The 20,831-nt window shown below is 35.8% G+C and overlaps 1 protein-coding gene across 3 annotated transcripts in view; it reads left to right on the top strand.

The window, feature by feature from the left end:
* The window catches only part of tjp2a (tight junction protein 2a (zona occludens 2)), a 41,838-nt gene extending 21,300 nt beyond the window's left edge, over positions 1 to 20,538 (top strand). For all 3 annotated transcript variants that reach the window (XM_067398286.1, XM_067398284.1, XM_067398283.1), the window contains 22 exons: positions 2,706 to 2,759; positions 3,159 to 3,283; positions 4,797 to 4,899; positions 5,047 to 5,752; positions 5,839 to 5,942; positions 7,392 to 7,545; positions 8,491 to 8,602; positions 9,906 to 10,024; positions 11,324 to 11,423; positions 11,868 to 12,018; positions 12,115 to 12,223; positions 12,836 to 13,055; positions 13,308 to 13,492; positions 15,774 to 15,869; positions 15,960 to 16,039; positions 16,114 to 16,324; positions 16,426 to 16,526; positions 17,362 to 17,583; positions 18,501 to 18,602; positions 18,703 to 18,987; positions 19,408 to 19,490; positions 19,616 to 20,538. In XM_067398286.1, coding sequence (XP_067254387.1) covers positions 2,715 to 2,759; positions 3,159 to 3,283; positions 4,797 to 4,899; positions 5,047 to 5,752; positions 5,839 to 5,942; positions 7,392 to 7,545; positions 8,491 to 8,602; positions 9,906 to 10,024; positions 11,324 to 11,423; positions 11,868 to 12,018; positions 12,115 to 12,223; positions 12,836 to 13,055; positions 13,308 to 13,492; positions 15,774 to 15,869; positions 15,960 to 16,039; positions 16,114 to 16,324; positions 16,426 to 16,526; positions 17,362 to 17,583; positions 18,501 to 18,602; positions 18,703 to 18,987; positions 19,408 to 19,490; positions 19,616 to 19,784 — 3,582 coding nt within the window. In that variant the 5' untranslated portion in view covers positions 2,706 to 2,714 and the 3' untranslated portion in view covers positions 19,785 to 20,538. The remainder of the gene's footprint in view (positions 1 to 2,705; positions 2,760 to 3,158; positions 3,284 to 4,796; positions 4,900 to 5,046; positions 5,753 to 5,838; positions 5,943 to 7,391; positions 7,546 to 8,490; positions 8,603 to 9,905; positions 10,025 to 11,323; positions 11,424 to 11,867; positions 12,019 to 12,114; positions 12,224 to 12,835; positions 13,056 to 13,307; positions 13,493 to 15,773; positions 15,870 to 15,959; positions 16,040 to 16,113; positions 16,325 to 16,425; positions 16,527 to 17,361; positions 17,584 to 18,500; positions 18,603 to 18,702; positions 18,988 to 19,407; positions 19,491 to 19,615) is intronic.
* The last annotated feature ends 293 nt before the right edge of the window (positions 20,539 to 20,831 follow it).

The following is a 20,831-nucleotide window of genomic DNA, read 5'->3' on the forward strand; positions in this document are numbered from 1 at the left end:
TTAGTTTTATTTGTTTGTTTGTATTTGTTCATCTGGTACCATTTAATTTTTGCCAAATGCCTCTTCATCTACTGTCAACATAGGTTGACGTTTAGACTTTAAATGTGATGGCATAGTATTTAGTAGTGGTGTAAGTTTGGCCAAGGTACTCTTTAGAGAAACAATGATTTTTGTTTCTCTTATTTAATACTTTGATGTAGAATTTGCTTTGAGGTTGATAGCCAAGGTTTAGGAATGTGTTGAGAAGTTGTCTCCAAGTTTATCACGCTGTAATTTGTGGTGGTTAAGAAAACGGATGGTGTTATAGTTTGTTTTCTGGGTAGATGTGTAAATGTAACAGGTGTTTCCAATTCAGAGAACCATTAGAATCAGTGGTTTACTGCGATGATAGTGGCTAAACACTTAAGCAACTGTGTTGATTTACAAAAATGCTTTCAAGGTGCTTTCACATCTTCAGTGTGATATTGCTATGTTTATATTGATAGTTTACAGTGTGGACAGGTGGAACATGTTTCCAAACTTTTGGCCATGGTTGATGTTGTCCCCACCGCTTTACAAAGTATTTCACAGCACAAAATGTATCAAATTCTGTGGAATAATTTCATTTTTGAGCAGGGTTTTTCATTTTGTCCATGTATGCTAAAACAAGTGTTGGTCCAGTGCTGGAATTTAAGTTTGTTTGTGGTTGTTATCAGTGGTGAATGTGAAAGTTATTTTCTTCTTGCACACAGCTCGCACACTCCACTCCACACACCATTCCTTGATTAAATTTGAGTACTCAATTTATAAAAAAAAAAAAAAAAAAATCATTGATTGCAATTTACTCGTGTTGAGTAAAAAATACCGGAAGACACATTCCACAGAGGAGAATCCATGAACCGCTTTATTAGACCATTTTCTAAGGCTGCACGATGTATTAAAACTATTTAAAAACTATACAATAGCATAGTACTATTGTTAATTCACAGAGGCTGCGACATTCACAATGTGCGCCATTTCATTTATAAACCTATGCCAATACAGGAGAATACATCAATGGGTTTTTAAATATGCAAACTGTTCATCACAATTTCAAATTAAAAGTTTAAACCTTTTCTCTGTGAGTTTGCTTGTTTTGATGTTCACATATTCGTGTTCAAGTAATTTCAGTGGCTGTAGCATTTCTATCATAAAGAAGTGACCAAATATTATAGATTAGGTGAACATTTGAATTAAATGTCGTTTGGCCAGTATTAAACAAGGATTTGATCTGCTGTAAAGTGTAACAACACCAGGCCATTGGCACCCTCCTGCAGGCATTTGATTACTTGCTTTTGATACTTGAACCAAAGACCATTGCTTCATTGTTATAAAGTCATTTTAAAGGCTATTGTTTGCTTAGGTCTGTTTTTATTAACACAAAAAAATATCCAATTACTCGATTAATTGTCAAAATAATCAAACAATTACTCAATTACCAAAATAATCGTTAGTGACAGCCCTAAAACAAACGTTTCCCCACTTCCATTAATTTACTGACGTACAGATGCAATTTTGTGTTATTCAAATAAAAAGTTAGAATATAAATGTAAACTTCCAATTACTTAAACTTCCAATTTTCAATATTACTTAATATTACTTCAGAAATCCCTTGCTTCCAAACTAAAAACATTACCACTAGACCAATGCTTGATATTCAGTCCCACTGATCTAAAAATGCTAAACATCATTTGATTACTTGAATTGGTCAGCAATGAGAATATCAATGACAGTACATTTTTGAAGTTGTTGTTTAATTGAATTCTAGCCTTATCAAAATGGTAAAAGATCATGTTAAATTATTTGTGAAAAACCTCAAAATATTAATGAGCTGAGCTTTTGTTAATTTGATGTCTACTACTTCTTAAAACAAAGCAATACTCATCAAAATTGCATAATCAATGAGGTGCAAGCATGTATTATGAAGACATGAAGTGTGTGATTGCTTTAGAGGTGTTGCAGTATTTAATTTCATTTAACTTGTGCAATGATGCCGTTTTAGATTATAGCATGAGAGAAAGAAAAAAAAACATTTATACATTTATAAATGTTGAAATCATTTATACATGAAATGCTAAAAGGCATCAGTTGTGCCAGTTGTGGATTGTGAGTTGAGAGTTATTTAGGGCAATACTGGGATTCATATTTGGCTGAGGAGATTAAAGAGCAACAATCATAATCACCTAGTGTGCGCACGGCTGGATGAAGAGGTAACTAGAGGCGCTTGACGGCGCAGGTCGTCACATGGCTGTCAGACTGATACTTAAAGGCCATGTTTATAGTGTTTAACTCAATGGCCAGGTTCCCTTTTAAAATAATTACTTTCATACAATAATAATACTCAATAATACTAATGTATTATTTTAAAGAGGTCATGCCATAAATTTTTTTTATCATTTCCCAGCAGTCTTCAAGTAGCTCAATGATAGTCAGTTTTTCTTAATGATTTTTTTTCTATTGCAGATCTCTTAATTTCTTTTTTTCCCTGATTTCAGACCCTCAGTTCAGTCAGTTCACTGAGTATTCAGATTACTTCGTGTAGTTGCATTGGAAGAGTTTTTCACTCATATAGTTTTTCACTGTGGCAGCACCACGCTGCAGATTTTGCTCAGTAGATCACGGATATCTGCTGTAACTTGACTCTGTCCATCACTGTCCTAGATGTAATACTGTTCATATCGTTTCAGAACCCAGTCATGGAGGAGACGGTGTGGGAGCAGTACACTGTGACCCTACAGAGGGTGAGTACCTGACCCTACAGGGCGTTTTTCTGGAAAGCAACAAAGTTCTGATTGTTCCTGATTTCTAGCTTCTAGCCTTTTGGTTTCTCACTGAAAAGCTTTGCATTCTGGTGTAGTTATAGGAGCGTTTTATTGCTTAAATGTCAAGTGTGTAGTTTCTGCAGTTCTAGCATTTCTATTGTGTAATCAGATAGACTGCCATACATCCACTGCTGCAGAAAACACATTGCATCATCGTCCTGGTGAACTGAATTGCACATATCCTTGTTTTAATAAAACTGTTGTATAAATGTAATTCCAGGGTATCTTATTAAATAGTTATTGCTGCCTGTACATGTGCATCTGGTTTCTAGGAATAGAAGCAATGAAATTTTAAATAGACTCTTTGCCTTGATATAGGACTCCAAGATGGGCTTTGGCATTGCTGTGTCTGGAGGACGGGACAACCCAAACGAAGAAAGTGGAGAAATGTCAATTGTCGTATCTGATGTGCTGCAAGGGGGTCCTGCAGATGGCTTGTTATTGTAAGCTATACATATTAAAAGCATCCCAACATTTGATGAGATTTGTAATCCTTAAAGGGCTTTTCACACTGTGCTTAACCCTGGGTTATCGTCATTCTAAATCCTGCTTTTAATCCCAGGTAAAGGAACATTTCACACCTGTAATTTAGAAGTGTGGTAAGCACTGCTTTTTACCCAGGGTTATGAAACCCTGTTCTAGAACAGGATTAGAGACGCTTTTATGCTCTTATCCGTTTGAAAATGTCAAATGGTGACAGAAAACACGTCAACTGGAATGAAGAGACTGTTTCATTCTTACCTTTTAATAGTCCAAAAACTCCATTCAGTATAAACTTGATAGTACAGTCGGCAATATACAATACGAAGATGAGATTTATGCAAACATTGCATTCAGCATTTGTCCAATCAATGACAATGACACCACAAATATGCAAATAAGGATGTTAACCCAGAGTTTAGGAATGAACATTTCACAAATGGCAGTTTATAATACCCAGGATTAATTGTTAACGTCAGGCAAATTATGAGCCGTGTGAAATGTGAAGCAAGATAACCCAGTGTTCTGTTTACCCTGGGTTTAGAATGACCCAAGGTTAACTAGTTCACGTGTGAAAGGCCCTGAAGTGAAAAAGTGAAAAAGCATTTTTGTAGTAATGCCAATTAAAATTATCTACCAGTTTCAATACCACAGTGAAAACGAATATGCTAATGAACTCACTATATTTATTTGAAAAGTTGTAAAAATATATGTAATTAATATTTTGATATAATTATGAATATATATACATATATTACATATTATATTGTAGAATTTTTTTTAAATTAATAACAAATTACAGCAATGGCACTTGTCCTTTAAAATATTTTTGAAAATTGAGAAATATTTTACAGTATTCTTATTCAAGTAAACAGTCAGTAATAAAGAGGCAAGAAACTACAAGCAATAGACAAACTCAAAAATACAAATATATTTAATGATTCAGTTTTTAATATTGACTTAAATGTCAGCACCGAAGTGCTGATAATTGTTGGACATGTTGGATTTGAACACAGAAGGTTTTTTTTTCTTCTCTAATGCCCTACTTTTCCATTGTTTTTCTATGTAAACACATGATAGAAGGATGTGTATGACTGTTACGCTTGCGTCTCGCGTCTTTTGAAGCACCTCGCACATGATGCCGTGTCAAAAGAATTTCAACTTTTACACTCAGCGCCGCTTATCAATGTCAGTTCAAAAACAATGGACCAATCAGAAGAACTCGGAGGCAGAGCAAGCGTTGCGAGCTTCTGTTTACAGTAGCAAGTTGGTGTGGCAACTGTTTTATTTGTTTGTTATTGCCGTTATTGCATCACGTCTCAAGTGTATCTTGGGAACACGTGGGGTGTTCTGTTCTGTGCTTTTTTAAAAACCATTCCGGAGCGCTGTGTCTTGCGTTTTTAGACGCAAAGACACGTTATGTGTGAACGAGCATTATAAGAGCGTTGACTAATAGTATTTCATGATGATGTACAGTGAAAATGACAGAGTGATCCAGGTCAACGCTGTGCCCATGGAAGGTGTCCCACACTCCTTTGCAGTGCAGACTCTCCGCAAATGTGGCAAAGTAGCCAAAATCGTGAGTGAAACATTTTTATTTATCATTTTGACTGTAGTAAAGATCAAGCACTTTTTTTGTAGACAGCTGAGATTTAATGAATGAGATTTAATGATAATGAAGATTTAATGAATGAGCGATTTAATTTTTGTCCCCACCCTTCATCAGACGGTAAAGAGATCCAGAAAAATTCCCGTCAACCTGCTTAAACGTGCCCCATCTCCAGATGACCGCGTTTTCAGTGGCGACTACAACGATGACTACGACTACGACCAGGACCGGCGCAGCATCTACAGCGGACGGAGCTACCCTGATCGTGATGCCAGCTTGGAGCGGGAGCGTGGCTATCCTGACGAGCGGGAGCGCGGCTATGAGCGCAGTCGCGGGAGGAGCATGGAGCGAGGTGTGAGCCCCGACAGACCGTACAGAAGAGACGGCAGCCGCGGGCGAATCCTGGACCACGAGCGCAGTCCCGATCGGCATCACCGAAGTGACCACAACCTGGATCGCGACCATAGTCCAGACCGACTTTACCGAAGCGACCGCACGCTGGACCGCAACTACAGCCCAGATCGACGCTATCGCAGCGAACACACCCTGGACAGAGAACGAAGTCCAGACAGACGATACCGCAGCGACCGTACACTGGACAGATCCCATAGTCCAGATACTCAGCACAGGCCAGAACCTGCTCGTGGCTACAGCAGAGAGAATTTAGCCAGTGACCATGAGCGCAGGAGGTACGATCACCGCCAGGACGAACCCATGAAGAGGAGTAACAGTCGAGACCAGCTGGATATCTTGCCCCTACCACGACAAGAACCCTTGGAGAAGCCGCTCAGTGTGACTCTTCTAAAGAACCGCCCCAATGATGGTAGATATGCACAGTCTTCATTTATATGTTTGTTTTCCAGTTTTAACCTGCAGCTCAACCTCTGACATTTTCCCATGTTTGTCCAGAATACGGCCTCCGTCTTGGCAGTCAGTTGTTCATCAAAGAGATGACAAGCACAGGTCTGGCATCCAAAGAAGGCAAACTACAAGAAGGCGACATTATTCTGAAAGTAAGTCTCTTGAACAGCCACTCAGAATGCCTTAGCAAGGCAAGTTTATTTATATAGCACATTTCATACACAATGGTAATCCAAAGTGCTTTACATAGAAAAGGAGTTAAAATCAGAGCTTCGGTTCGTGAGACACACTAGTACCAACTTCCCGGCTTACTAGTGCTTTTCCTACCCCTTCTGCTTCTGTTGGCTTCCAGTGTCTTTCCATCTCCTTAAAGGGTTAGTTCACCCAAAAATGAGAATTCTGTCATTTATTACTTACCCTCATGTCGTTCCACACCCATAAGACCTTCATTCATCTTCGGAACACAAATGAAGATATTTTTGTTGAAATCTGATGGCTCAGTGAGACCTGCATAGGGAGCAATGACATTTCCTCTCTCAAGATCCATTAAGGTACTAAAAACATATTTAAATCGATTCATGTGATTACAGTGGTTCAATATTAATATTATAAAGCGACGAGAATATTTTTGGAGCGCCAAAATAACGACTTATTTAGTGATGGCCGATTTCAAAACACTGCTTCAGGAAGCATCGGAGCACAAATGATTCAGTGAGTCGAATCTGCTGTTCGCAGCGCCAAAGTTACGTGATTTCAGCCGTTGGCAGTTTGACACGCGATCTGAATCATGATCGGATACACTGATTAATTTGTGCTCCGAATCTTCCTGAAGCAGTGTTTTGAAATCGGCCATCACTAAATAAGTCCTTATTTAGTTTTTTTTGGTGCACCAAAAATATTCTCGTCGCTTTATAATATTAATATTGAACCACTGTACTCACATGAACCGATTTAAGTATGTTTTTAGTACCTTTATGAGAGAGAGGAAATGTCCATTGCTCCCTGTGGAGGCCTCACAGAGCCATCGCATTTCAACTAAAATATCTTAATTTGTGTTCTGAAGATTAATGAAGGTCTTACGGGTGTGGAACAGCATGAGGGTGAGTAATAAATTACAGAATTTTCATTTTTGGGTGAACTAACCCTTTAAAAAAACAGTCAAAAGAAAAAAATACATGTAGCATAATTAAGACAAAAGCCAGTTTAAACTTCCCGGCTTATTAGTGTCTTTCACCCACAACACCTTAGCAACTGCACAACAAACTATTCAGGAAAAATGTAGCAACCACATGGCATTACTCCTGAATTGTGTTAATGTGTTTCAAGCGTGGGTATCTGAAGGTCGGAGTAATAGGCTTGCGAAAGGTCTTTACAATTGGTTGTTAAAGCTGTCTGTTAGGGTGTTGGTGTAGGGTTAGGGGTAAGTTAAGTTCTGTTTTAGCATTGTGTACCTTTCGACACACCCGTTACAATCTGCAGCCTTGTCTCGTGTTTTGCTCTAAAGCATGTACTACTCATTTTCTTGAGAAAATGTAAAAAAATAATACTCTACCATCCAAAAGTTTGGAATAATAATTTTTTTTTGTGTGTGTGTGTGTCAGATTAATGGTACAGTCACAGAGAATCTGTCTCTGAGCGATGCAGGAAAGCTGATTGAGAAGTCTCGTGGGAAGCTGCAGCTGATGGTGCAGAGGGATCGCAGTCAGGTTCTCATCCGAATCCCACCCATGGCAGACAGTGACTCGGAAATGGATGGTTAGTGGCTCTACATACCCTAACAAAACCACATTAGCAGTTAATCAATCAAACATTTCTGATTGAATTAAAGCCCTCTAAAATGGCTTGATGAGCAGTTTTCACTTTGCCACTGATGTATTTCCTATTAAAACAGAAAGGTGGGTTGGGACATATATCAAAGGGCCAGTAGTCTTTACTTCAAAGCCATGAATGATGATTTGCTTTTTGTTGTTGCTGTTGGTGTTAAGTGGTATTGGGGGAGAAACAGAGCATTTGATTGGACAAAAATGTGTGTACGGCTCTGTTCATTTTTATGGATGTGAGAAAGTCATAATTATTTTTTGATGATTCAAAGCTCTACAAGGGCTGCTGATACAGTCATAAAAATATTTTTCTCACTGTATTGAATCAATACTTAAGATCCTTGCTTATTTAATAAACAATCATTCATAATAATTATTGTTTGATTAAATATTTTTTGTATTTATATAATTACCTTGTGATATGTATGATGTTGTGATGTATTTGGTAATACCCAGCCCTAATCTCTAAGAGACCTCTGACCTCTCGACTTTTTTTGAACTGCTGTACTGACACTGGATTGGAGAGAAAGGCTTTTGGCTTTAGGAGGATTACATAAACTCTACCCATAATCCAAAGCTTATGAAAAATGTCTTTTTATAAACTCCAAGTGAGACTAGTCCCCTGTTTTGGAAGTTGTTTGTTCATATTTTTCTCAAAAATCCTCCGTATTGGTTTGTAGATCAAATAATGTAAGAACGAAATCTGTTTTTAATTATAAACCTGTTTTCTTTTGCTCAGGGTTAGGGATTTGAACCTTTATCCCTAAATATAAGTGGGACGTGTATAACCCATCATGCCCCATTTTCACTGCGAACATGAATGATGCCTGAAGCATGTGGCTTGTTCCAGTGTGATGATGACATCTACTGTATGTTGCAGATATCTCAGAGATTGAGTCGTACCGCTCATATTCTCCTCAGGAAGATCGGCGGAGCCATCACTCAGACCTCTCATCACACTCCTCTAATGAGAGGCTACAAGAAAAAAACAGGTAATACACTACCATACTCAGAATTAATTGACCTGTTATTTATATGACCTGTTACTATTTACTCTAATGTTTGCAAACAGTAACACTTAACAATAAGTTTCCACTTGTTAAACATGAACTAACAATAAAAATACTATTACAGCATTTATTAATCTTAGTTCATGTTAATTTCAAAATAATTACTAATACATTATTAAAATGAAAAGTTGTATTTCTTCATATTATTAAATTGACCTAAGCTAACATGACTACTATGAACAGTTTACAAAGATTTATAAATACTGTAACAAATGTATTGCTTATTGTTATTTAAAGTTTGTTAATGCATTAACTAGCCATAGAACCTTATTGTAAAGTGTTACAGAGCGACTTAATTACCTGTGAGTAATAGCTTAGCTTGCCAAGTTACAAGTTAATATTTAAACTACAGTCAAGTTACCCTTTAGAACAAATAGCTATGCAATAAATTACAAGCAAACGTATCTACATTAGCTAAATTAATGTCTGATAACTTTCATATGAAATGATTTGGTTTATAATTAGAGCATAAAAACAATGAGAACTCAATTGATTGATTGGTATACCTATATACACCTAATTAAATTATAAAACAGTATCATTTATGATAAAACTTTCTGTCATTAATTACTCACCCTCATGTCATTCCAAACCCATAAGACTTTCGTTCATCTTCAGAGTACAAATGAAGATCTTTTTGATGATAGAATGTCAGATTTTCTTCCATTGACTGCCTTTGTTACTACCACTTTGACACATCAAAAAGAGATTTTAAAACTAATCCATATGAATCGAGCAGTTTAGTCCAAATTTTCTGAAGAGAATCGTTTGCTTGTTATGATGAAAATAATTAATTTAGGCATTTACTTGCATGTAAACATTGATTTTATTTATTTATTTGTGTTTTATTTGATAGGGACAGATACAACCAACATAGATCATTATATCAAAACAGTCTGATGTCTGTATCACAGTGTATATAGCCATGGCTAATTCGCAAACCAGCGAACAGTGAACATAAGCAGAGGCTCAACCTGACTTGAATAACGCACAAGAACAAACCTCTTCCGGAAGCTGAATGAACCTCATAATGAATCTCATTGGTTACGCAGCACATTTGAGCTTCTGGAAGAGGTTTGTTCTTGTGCGTTATTAAAATTAGTTCTACGAGTACTTGAAGGCTTTTTACAGTTCAGGGTCATTACTGTAATTACGACATGGCGTAAACGCATAAATGTTATAAAAAATGGTGCAGGGTAAATGGTTTTCTATCTTTTGTTGGTAGAGATGAGCCTCCTAGCAGACTGGCTAAAATGGGAGCGATGCCGACTCCATTCAGAGCAGCGCCAGCAGAGCTGCCACCTCCACCTGTAGAGAAAGATGAGCCTCGCAGTGAGTCTCCAGGTACAACATTTCCTCCAGACTGCAGTCATTCATTAGAAATGGAATTATTTAATGCAATCTTCCATCTCATAATTCTTATTATTTTCACCATGTAGAATCAGAAGTCTAGAGCAGGGGTGAACAATCCTTCTCCTGCACTGTCCTGCAGAGTTCATCTCTAACATAGGGGTGGGCGATATGACTAATATCTTATATCAAGATATGAGTAATTTTTATTTTACAATAACGATATATATCACAATATAGTTATTTTTACATTAAATACGTTTTATATGATATCACAATTTTTGATACCTTCATTATTTCATACCTTAATCAGAAATTTCATAATTCTTGTCACCGATTTTAATATCACAGAAAACTAATACTAGCCTAAGTTAAAAAAAAAAAAAAAAAAAAGTAAAAAAACCTCTAGCTTATTGAAGTAAACAGTGATGAAATAAGAACAAGAACAAAGAAACTAATTACAAGCTAAAGGACAACAAACTACAATAGAACAAAGACAAATTAAATAGACCTACCTGAAAAACTCCAAGCACTAGAAATAAGAAATACTACATAAATGTATAAAAAAAAATGCCTAGTCTTACTGTGCAAATTAAATGTACATTTATTCTTACTAATGTTATAAAAGTGAATCAGTTAAGAGCACTGAAAGATTTTCTCTCTTTTGTTGTTTGATTAACAGTAATGACAGACCACAGTTTTATTAGACTGTTGTCACTTTAAGATAGAATGCCCTGATCTAATAAACTGTTCACTTAAGACATAAATATCTGTGTTTATGAGGAAACTTATAAAGATGGGCATTTTGAGACACATGTATGTGTATTTGACCATTCAAGCTCAATAAGGCAGCAAAAAGAACTCAAATCAGTACTCACGCGCTCTATGAGCAGCAGCTTTATGTGTGCACTTCTCTAAGACTAATAGCACTCAGAAACAGTATCTCAGACAGCACGTGTTCATACTGAAATGAGTTCTCTTTCATTTCTTACTGCGCTTTAACCGCAATGCTTAAAAACACATGAAAGGATTTTGTGACCACGCAGAACAGCAATATTGCGTGAGCATAACCGCGTTAGTCCAAAATCTCTACAAATTTCTACTGGTTAATCGTGTCTACCGGTATATCACCCACCCTTTCTCCAACCCTAATTTAACATACTAGACTTACTATCTTCCAGGCAGGTGTGTTGAGGCAAGTCTTAAAATCTGCAGGACAGTGGCCCTCAGGACAGACACCCCTGGACTAAAAGAAACAGATGATGAGAATGTGTTGTTGTTTTTTTTATACAGTTCCTGTGGTAAATACTGCTCAAAAAAGTGTTCCGGTAAAAACCAAAACTCTACCAAAAGTTCCCTTGCGGCCCAGTCTGGAGGACCAGGAAATTTACGGGTTTGTACTACATTGATTCTTGGTTTTTGAATAGAGAATTTAAGCTAAATCTAAAAACTGTTTATTTAATTCTGCCTATAATGAAAACATGTTTGATAAAGGGATTTGTTAACACTTTACAATAAGATTTCAGTAGTTAATTACTTTAGTTAACATGAACTAAAGAATGAACAATTCTTCTAAAGAATTAATTTTATTTTGTTAATTTCAACATTTACTAATACATTATTTAAATTAAATGCTGTATTTGTTAACATTGGATTTTGAAGATTGGCATGCAGTTTACTAAAAATCAAAAACTCGGTAGCCATTTTTGCCTTAATTTTTTGCAGTTTTGCACTCCTGACATAAAGATGCCCTTTCCTCATGTGCTTGGATCCTGATTATTACCACTTACATATATTTTTAGACAACTTTGTGATTCTAATGAAAAATATCCCACAGACCCAACACAGTGATGGTGCGCTTTCAGAAGGGTGATAGTGTTGGCCTGCGTCTTGCTGGAGGAAACGATGTGGGTATTTTTATCGCTGGCGTTCAGGAGGACAGCGCTGCTGAGGTGGAAGGACTCCGCACTGGAGACCAGATTGTGAAGGTGCAACATCACTGGCTCTACGTTTTAAGATTGCGTGCCTTTATCTGTTATACATTTTGTCTACATTATTGACTGATTATTTTTCTTTCCCTGTAGGTAAATAATATGGATTTCAGAGGAATGGTCCGGGAAGATGCAGTTCTGTTTTTGCTGGAGATTCCCAAAGGAGAAGATGTGACCATCTTGGCTCAAAGCAAACCTGATGGTACTTCAAAACACCCCTCTGCAGTCAATACAGTATACAGTTTATATATACAGTCAAACCAAAATGTATTCAGACACCTTGAACATTTCATTCAATATTACAGTTTATTCACTATAGTTTAAAAAAAGTGTAATAAAATATGACAAGATCTCAGAGTTAAACTGTGTTAGAAAAAAATTAAAATGAATTATGTCAGATAACACTTAAGCAAAACATGGTCAGGTCAAAGTGTCTGAATAATTTTTGGTACCAAATGTTTATCAATTTTACTGGTAGTCCATTGTATGAAGAAGTTTTGGGTATAATATGTCACAGTTTATTTTGCTATCCTCACTTACAGAAATGAACTATAGTGTCCTGCACCCACTAGTAAAAAAATTATATCTAGTGTCTGAATAATTTTTGGTTTGACTGCATGTGTGTGTGTGTATTTTATATATATATATATATATATATATATATATGAGGCTGTCAAAATTGAAACATTAAAAAAATTAAAAAACATAATCATTTTAAAATATATATCCATAGAAAAATCTAAATTTTAAATTGTAATCAGATATATTTGTTTGTCTATTGTAGTTCTGTGCAATAAAAGTGGTTGTTTTTTAGTATATAAAGACATCCTGGCGTCTGGACGAGGGGATAATTTCTTCATTAGAACTCATTTTGAGTATGAGAAAGAGCTTCCTCAGAGCTTGACCTTCTCCAGAGGAGAGATATTTAAAGTGGTGGACACCCTGTATGATGGAAAGCTGGGTAACTGGCTCGCCATCCGCACGGACAAAGACAATCAGCTCTTGGAGAAAGGCATCATACCCAGCAAGAGCAGGTGAGATCACGTGAACATAATTATGATTCAACCTGAAATACACAGTGGATCACACTGCAGATGTCTTCACTGGTTTGCTTAGATTATTGTACTTCTTTAGTATTTAGTAGAAGGACAACTTTTCTTGAAGTTAACATGAAATCAAAACTGACCTCTGAAATGACATTTGCTATTTGCTGGCATCACCTAGTCTGAGTTGACTTTAAAAGCACATTATTTCTTAGGTGTTTGTGTGATCATTTTATTTATCAGAGCGGAGCAGATGGCAAATGTTCAGAATGCACAGAAAGGTGCTGGCAATGACAGAGGAGATTTCTGGAGGCTGAGAGGTCAAAGAGCAGCCAAGAAAAAAGATCTTCGCAAGAGCAGAGAGGATCTCAGTGCTACACCAGTCACTACACGCTTCCCAGCCTACGAGAGAGTGGTGCTACGCGAAGGTACACCCAGCATGCATTACTTCACCTAACATTTTAGTTTAAAAATATATTTCAATGTGGTTTAGTGCTTCATTTGAAATAGAAAAAATATAAATTATTTAAATAAAAATAATTAAAAAAAAATATTTTAAAATTTTGAATTAAATCAGTTTTTTAATTTATATTTTACAGGAGGATTTACCTAATATTCTTTTTATTAGATTATACATACTTAATATTTAAATAATTTAGTACTTTTAAATTTTTTAAAAATTTATTTTTATGCACAGAATTTGGTAACACTTTACCTAAAGCCTTTATAAAGAATGCATTATAAAAGTATTTTTAAAATATTTATGCCTTGTAATGCACCTTATAATGCATTGTTTGGTCTCATGAATAATTGTAACCACAGTTATAATCAGTGGTGTATAAAGTACTCGAAAACCATACTTGAGTAAAAGTATAGATATCTTACCAGAAAAGTCACTGATTAGAATGTTACTTAAGTAAAAGTTTTAAAGTATGTGATATTTTTTGTTCTTGAGTACGAAAAAGTTTTTTTTTTTATATATATATTAAACGTACTTAAGTATTGAAAGTAAAAGTACAAGTAAATGTAAAATACAAAAGGAGCAAAAAAATTATTGTTCTATACACAATTTGAGCAGCAAGATTGTGTTCAGTTTTAACTGTTTCTTACATTTTCTTTCTTTGAATTAAAAAAATGGCTTGTGTTTTGTAATTTTTAAATATAAAAATACTAATATATTAATTATACATTGATCGTTCATGTTAATTCATAGTGCATTATAACTAATGTAAGAGACAACTTTAAAATGTTAAAGTTAAAAATGAACAATATACTTTTATTAACCATAATTAATGTTACAAATGGACTCTTATTGTAAAGTGTTACCATTTCATATAAATCCAGACAGTCATGCTTAAAAATTACCATCTTTACACAAAGGCATAGCATGGGTCTATTATATGTATACTTTCACACATTATTTGCCTCTATTTTAGAAAACTTGATGATTATCTAATCAAAATATGTGTTACAGTGCCGTTAAAAAAAGAACTGAAATCGAATACATTTCTGATTTATGTTTCTGTCGCTGCATGATGACAATACAGTTTAAATATGCAAGTTCGCTGAATAATGAATGCATAACAGCGAACAAATGGATATAAACTAATGCAAATGAATGGTATCTATCATGACATTAAACAGCTGGTGTTTTTGTCACATTGATTTAACCGCTTGAGGTACTATTAATGTTAGCCTTGACGGAAAACATACTGTTCTCCATTAATGCATCATCTAGTCAACAAACAAATTACTTTATAATGATATAAAAACATGTTACTGTAGTGTACACTATACATACCGTTTTGTTGTCTGTTTTAAATCCATTTTTGAAGTGTCTTGCTGTGTGTAGCGCGCAGCCTCACGTCACGTCAAAACAAACTCTACGAGGCATCAGTGATAGTTTTTATTTCGCCTCTAGAGGTCGCTCTCGTACTGTATAATTAATGACAGCGCACTCTTCTCAGCCGTTCCAGCAACGGACACAACCCAGAAAATGAAATCAACCGCGGTTGTGCGAGCACTTGTTTGCACATGCTTGCTTGCAATCTGTCTTCTTTCGACTTTTTGTTGTAAGTAACGAAAATGCTTTGGGAAAATGTATCAGAGTAAAAGTATACATTTTATTTAGTGGAGTGGAGTTAAAGTTGACAAATATAAAAAACTCAAGTAAAGCACAGATTCTCTCAAAAAATACTTAAGTACTGTAACAAAGTATTATTACTTCGTTTCATTACACCACTGGTTATAATACATTGTAATACTTATATATTCATTGTTACACCTTTATGCTTAATGCATTAAAACACATGACAAAAAAACAATTTCAGACATTACAAAGAAACTACAAACATTATGGTTCATTTTAACTTTGATTACAATTGTATATGAAAAGGTATAATTCATTATAACATACATTATGAATACCTTCATTATGCATTATACATAAAGGCTTTAATTAAAGTGTTTAATACTCCAGTGCTGGTTAGATTAGGCACTCAAAATGTTTTGTTTGTTAAACAGTTAAAACAAATAAACAAATATTTAAAACAATTAAATATTTTTCATGAATATTTTAATATTTCTTATAAATATTTTTATAAATTAAAAAAAGAAAACATTTTAATTTAAAATTACTCAAGTATTTTTTGTTTGTGTGTTTGTTTTATATATGTATTTTTAGTTTTGTCTTTGTCTCTCTCCCACCAGCTGGATTTAGACGACCCGTCGTAATATTCGGCCCTATTTCAGACGCGGCCAATGAAAAACTTGGGAATGATCTTCCAGATGAGTTTATCATCGCAAGTAAGCCATTCAAAACTTTATAAAAGATTGCTTCAAATATAGTGGTGTGTGGAACAGATTTTTGATCTGTGCCTGTTTTTCTTGTGACAGAGACAGAACCTAAAGACGCGGGCTCAGAGAAGTCGTCTGGTGTGGTGAGACTGAATACTATTCGTCAGATCATTGAGCAGGTAAACACAGACAGTCGCCTTTCAGAATCTGTGTGCGTAACAAAAATTAATCTTTTTTTATTTCTTGTTCAAAGGATCGACACGCTCTGCTTGATGTCACTCCAAAGGCTGTAGACACCCTCAATTACACCCAGTGGTATCCCATCGTCATTTTCCTCAACCCAGATAGCAAGCAGGGGGTGAAGACCATGAGAAACCGCCTGGTTCCAGGCTCCAACCGCAGCTCACGCAAGCTTTACGAACAAGCAGTTAAACTAAGGAAAACCTGCTCACACCTGTTCACTGGTAAGTTTGATGAGCCATTCCTCAGGAAATGTAAAAATATACTTATAAAATACACTTTGCAATTTAGATTATCTATGTCTACATTTTAATTCTTTATCCAGCTACCATTGATCTGAACTCTTCCCATGATGCCTGGTTTGGAAGTCTCAAGGAAGCCATACGAGAACAACAAGATAAAGCCGTCTGGGTCTGTGAAAGCAAGGTAAGCACTTATTCCTTATACATAATACAACACACACACTTAAAATTACATTTAGTAGTGAGGAAATTTCATGAATGGACTTATTGCACAGGTGGCGACCTATCACGGTCCCACGCTTGAATTCACTGAGCTACTGAGAACGACCCATTCTTTCACAAATGTTTGTAGAAGCATGCCTAGGTGCTTGATTTTATACACCTGTGGCCATGGAAGTGATTGGAACACCTGAATTCAATGATTTGGAGGGGTGTCCCAATACTTTTGGCAAAATAGTGTGATTTTATAAATATAAATATATATATAAATAAAATTGGGGATATATATATATATATATATATATATCGGGCCAGTGCTGAATCGTCACGAAACTTTATCAGTTGCACGTATTTTAAGCTTTGCACATTTAAGCATTCCAGAGCAAAAAGACACAAAATAACTTATTTCGGTACTTGCGCGCTGTGTGAGAAAACTCACAAAAACTACTGAGAAAAAAACAAAAAAACAAATGTTCTGTTTAGTTCCTGTCTCTATGAAGCCCCTCCTTCCGAAAAGCATAATGTGCTCTGATTGGTCATCTGGATCGGCGTGTAATGATTGGTCAACCATTTCAAGCGTTTGGGAAATGTCACGCATTACAAATGTTTGTAACTTTGCAGATGTTTTTCATGCTCAAACAGCAACATTACACACTAAAGAAAGCTGAAAATGTAAAAATAAATAAATAAAAATAAAAAAAACATTTCATGCTTTGACAGCCTTCTTAAAATGTGAAATTACAAATAATCAGACCTTTTTAGAGTTAAATTGTTTGTGTGTGTATGTGCGATTGTTTCAGCTTGATGGATCTGAGGAGGAGTTGGATATCCATGACGACCGTATGTCATACTTGTCGGCCATGAGCGCAGACTACCTAAGCATGGACAGCCGCCTGACCAGTGACTACGAGGATACGGCAGATGAGGGCGGCGCATATACAGATAACGAACTTGACGAGTCCACCGACGAGCCACAGCCCATGTCGGCGATCAGTCGCTCGTCTGAGCCTGTTAGTGAGGAGGTTAGTGTTGCTGTGTAAACTACTACACACATTTCTTGTCATGTCCTCTTGTCATTTTACCACTGTTGGGAATGTGATTTCAGTCGTACCCACCTAGCACTACCTGGAGTCATTTGATTATCAAAATTTGTAATCTGTAAAGGTCTCTCATCCTGTTTTTAGTGTCAGTATCATTAACATAACCCTGACTGTCATCTGAGTAGCACTGGTTAGAAAAGTGTTCACAGATCCATCTTTGTGCACACTGCTCCCCACAGGACACTTGTAAAACTGCATATTCAGCCCACATTTATGTTCAACATCAGTCTGGCACATCTTTTAAAAAAAGAGTGTTTGACATTTATACGTTTCTGGTATGAATGCATGTGCCATTTAAACAGGGTTTAATTTAATGATGCAAGTGGTAGAACCATGAATAAACAATTTTTTCTTTGTGTAAATAGATGTGAATGTTTCTTTTAACATTTTTGTGTATCAAACACAGTACTTTTATAAGCATGTATAATTTAATTTTAATTTTAGGCATTTATAATGTTACTTTCAAATAAATGCTGTTCCTTTTAAACTGTATTAATTTCACAATATTGCTGATTTTGCTGTATTTTTGAAAAAATAATGCAGCCTTGTTGACTTGTACAACAAATATACATAGTAGTAATAATAATAATATTAATAATAATAGTACAAGAAATACGCCAACATCCTTTATAAAGTCTTTTCATGAGACTTATTTTTGGATTGCTATGATTTTGAGTCTGTAACACCACCTAAACCACTCTAAAAATACCAAAATATATTTACATTCAGGAATTGAAAGCATGTTTATTGTAGATTGTGTATTAAAGTCATTGTCTACAGTTTTGATGTATTTTTGAATGAATTATCGCTATATTTATCACTTTTTTTCACCTACTCAGAGGCCCATGCCTGTTCCCCAAGAGCGTTCAAAGAAACCTGCGAGCAGAGAGGTGCAGCGGGACCCCAGCCCGCCTCCATCATTTGTTCCAGAACCCCCTAAGGTCAGATGTCCTGTCATTTCCTTCATACCTCTTTTTTTCTTCCCCAAAGTGTTCTTGAGCCCCAGTACAGACAGTTCAAAAACCCCTGGTGTTCCTGCAGGTCAGGTCAGCTTCACGTCCTGCTGAATCCAGGAGTTTTGACTCCCGTTCCAGCAGCACAATCAGCAGTGATGTTCCTGTCAGCACCAAACCCCTTCCACCGCCAGTAGCCCAGAAGCCCAGTTTCACATTGAGGACAGGCCCAGCTGACGAAACGACCTCTAACGACCCTGCCGATGACCCTGCCAACCGCACCTTCCGGGGAAAGGTTAAGGCTTTTGAGCAAATGGACCACCTGGCCCGGGCCAAAAGGATGCTCGAGCTCCAGGAGGCCGAACAAGCACGGGTTTGTCTCATCACATTCAAAAATTAGGAATAACCTTACAAAAATATAAAAAATGTCATATTTCACCCAAAATCAAAACAAAAAAATATTTTTCTTAAAGAAAACGCATTTATTTATTGTATTCATTTATTTATTCATTCATTCGTCTTTATTGTCATGATGATTTAGCGCATTTCCCCCATTATATAATAATTAAATTTATTTAAATGAGAGAAATGTGCTTAAAAGTCATTTGTTATGTATATACACACACACACACACACACACACACACACACACACACACACACACACACACACACACACACACACACACGCGCGCGCGTTCATACGCATATATGTTCTGTGATGAAAAATAAATGAATAAATAAATAATATATTTATATATATTAATGCTGATATTTTCCTTTTTGGTTAACAGCTGGAAATATCTCAGAAACATCCAGATATTTACGCAGTTCCCCACAAGCCAAAACAAAACCAAAACAGGCCACAACCAATTGGGTAAGTTTGTTTTTTTTTTTCCTCACCCTCTCTAACATTTTTCTTTTTTCTCTGTGACACACCTATAAATCCCAAAAGTGTATTTAATGATACTTCGTATCAGTGATGACCTCTATTCCCTTCAGCTCCAGCTCAAATTCTGAGTCCCAGAGCTCCTCCAAACCACCATATTCAGAGAGCCGCTCTCACTACCACGCTGATGATGATGACGAGGAGGAATATCGACGCCAGCTGGCTGACCAAACCCGCAGAGGCTTTTACAATCCCCAGAAATACAACGACACTGAACTGTAACTACCAATGTCCCATAAACCTCATGGGCTGTACAGAGTCACAACAGAACAAGCCGAGTCTCTTCATTGTGTCGGATCTGTGTTGGGATATTTCCTGTGCATGTCATTGTCCACAAACCATCTCTTGGAGCCACAAACAGCAGATGGGATATTGTTCGCCACATGCATACACGCAGTATAAATGTGCAATTTATAAAACAGCATCTTTTTATACCTGCTACGTTTTTATATGAAATTTCACTGTACATTTCATGTCTGCTTGTAGTGAATTTTTTTTTTTTTTCCCCCAGAATATTTTGTACATCTTTTAGTTTTTTATTTTCCTACTTTGCCATGTATCTGTTTCTAATAAAAGCTACTAGATGGAGTTAACGTTACACTTTCCTCATTAACGCTACTGAAATTTGCCATAAACCAAAAGTGAAAGTGGGTTAAATGTTATTTTTCCAAAACATTTACTGGAGTGCCTTAATGTCATTGATCAAACATGTATTAACTGAAGTTTAGCAAATTATTTTATTCTTGCTGCATATATTACTATGCTTTAATTATGTTAAAACTGGCTTATGGTAAGATCATGTGTAATGTTCACACTATTGTTATGCGTCTATGATCAGTGCTTTGGGATTAACCACTAATAAAACACAGATTTGTGGAATTTTTAAATTTTTAAGACAAATAAATAAACCTGACTTTTAATATTTCTGCTTTAATTGTCTTTAGTTGTGCTTGCCTCACTATTACTATTAATAACCTGAGCCATATCTAGAGCAGATTCTTAGCAGTATATAGTTTGTGTCTGAAATTGTTTTTTTTTTTTGTCACAATAACTATTAAATTGGTCTACAAAAAAAAAAATATGCATATGTTTATCATTATTTATTGTGCCACAGTATTAATGTAAGTTTTGCTGTTTAAATGGTTGCAAATTACAATACAATTCAAAAGTTTGGGCACAGTACTTTTTTTTTTTTTTTTTTAAGAAATTATTGCTTTTATTTAGCATGGGTGCGCAAATTGTTTTTAAAAGACATTGTAAATCAATATC

Source organism: Chanodichthys erythropterus, chromosome 10 (genome assembly GCF_024489055.1).
Source record: "Chanodichthys erythropterus isolate Z2021 chromosome 10, ASM2448905v1, whole genome shotgun sequence".
Lineage (NCBI taxonomy): Eukaryota > Metazoa > Chordata > Actinopteri > Cypriniformes > Xenocyprididae > Chanodichthys > Chanodichthys erythropterus.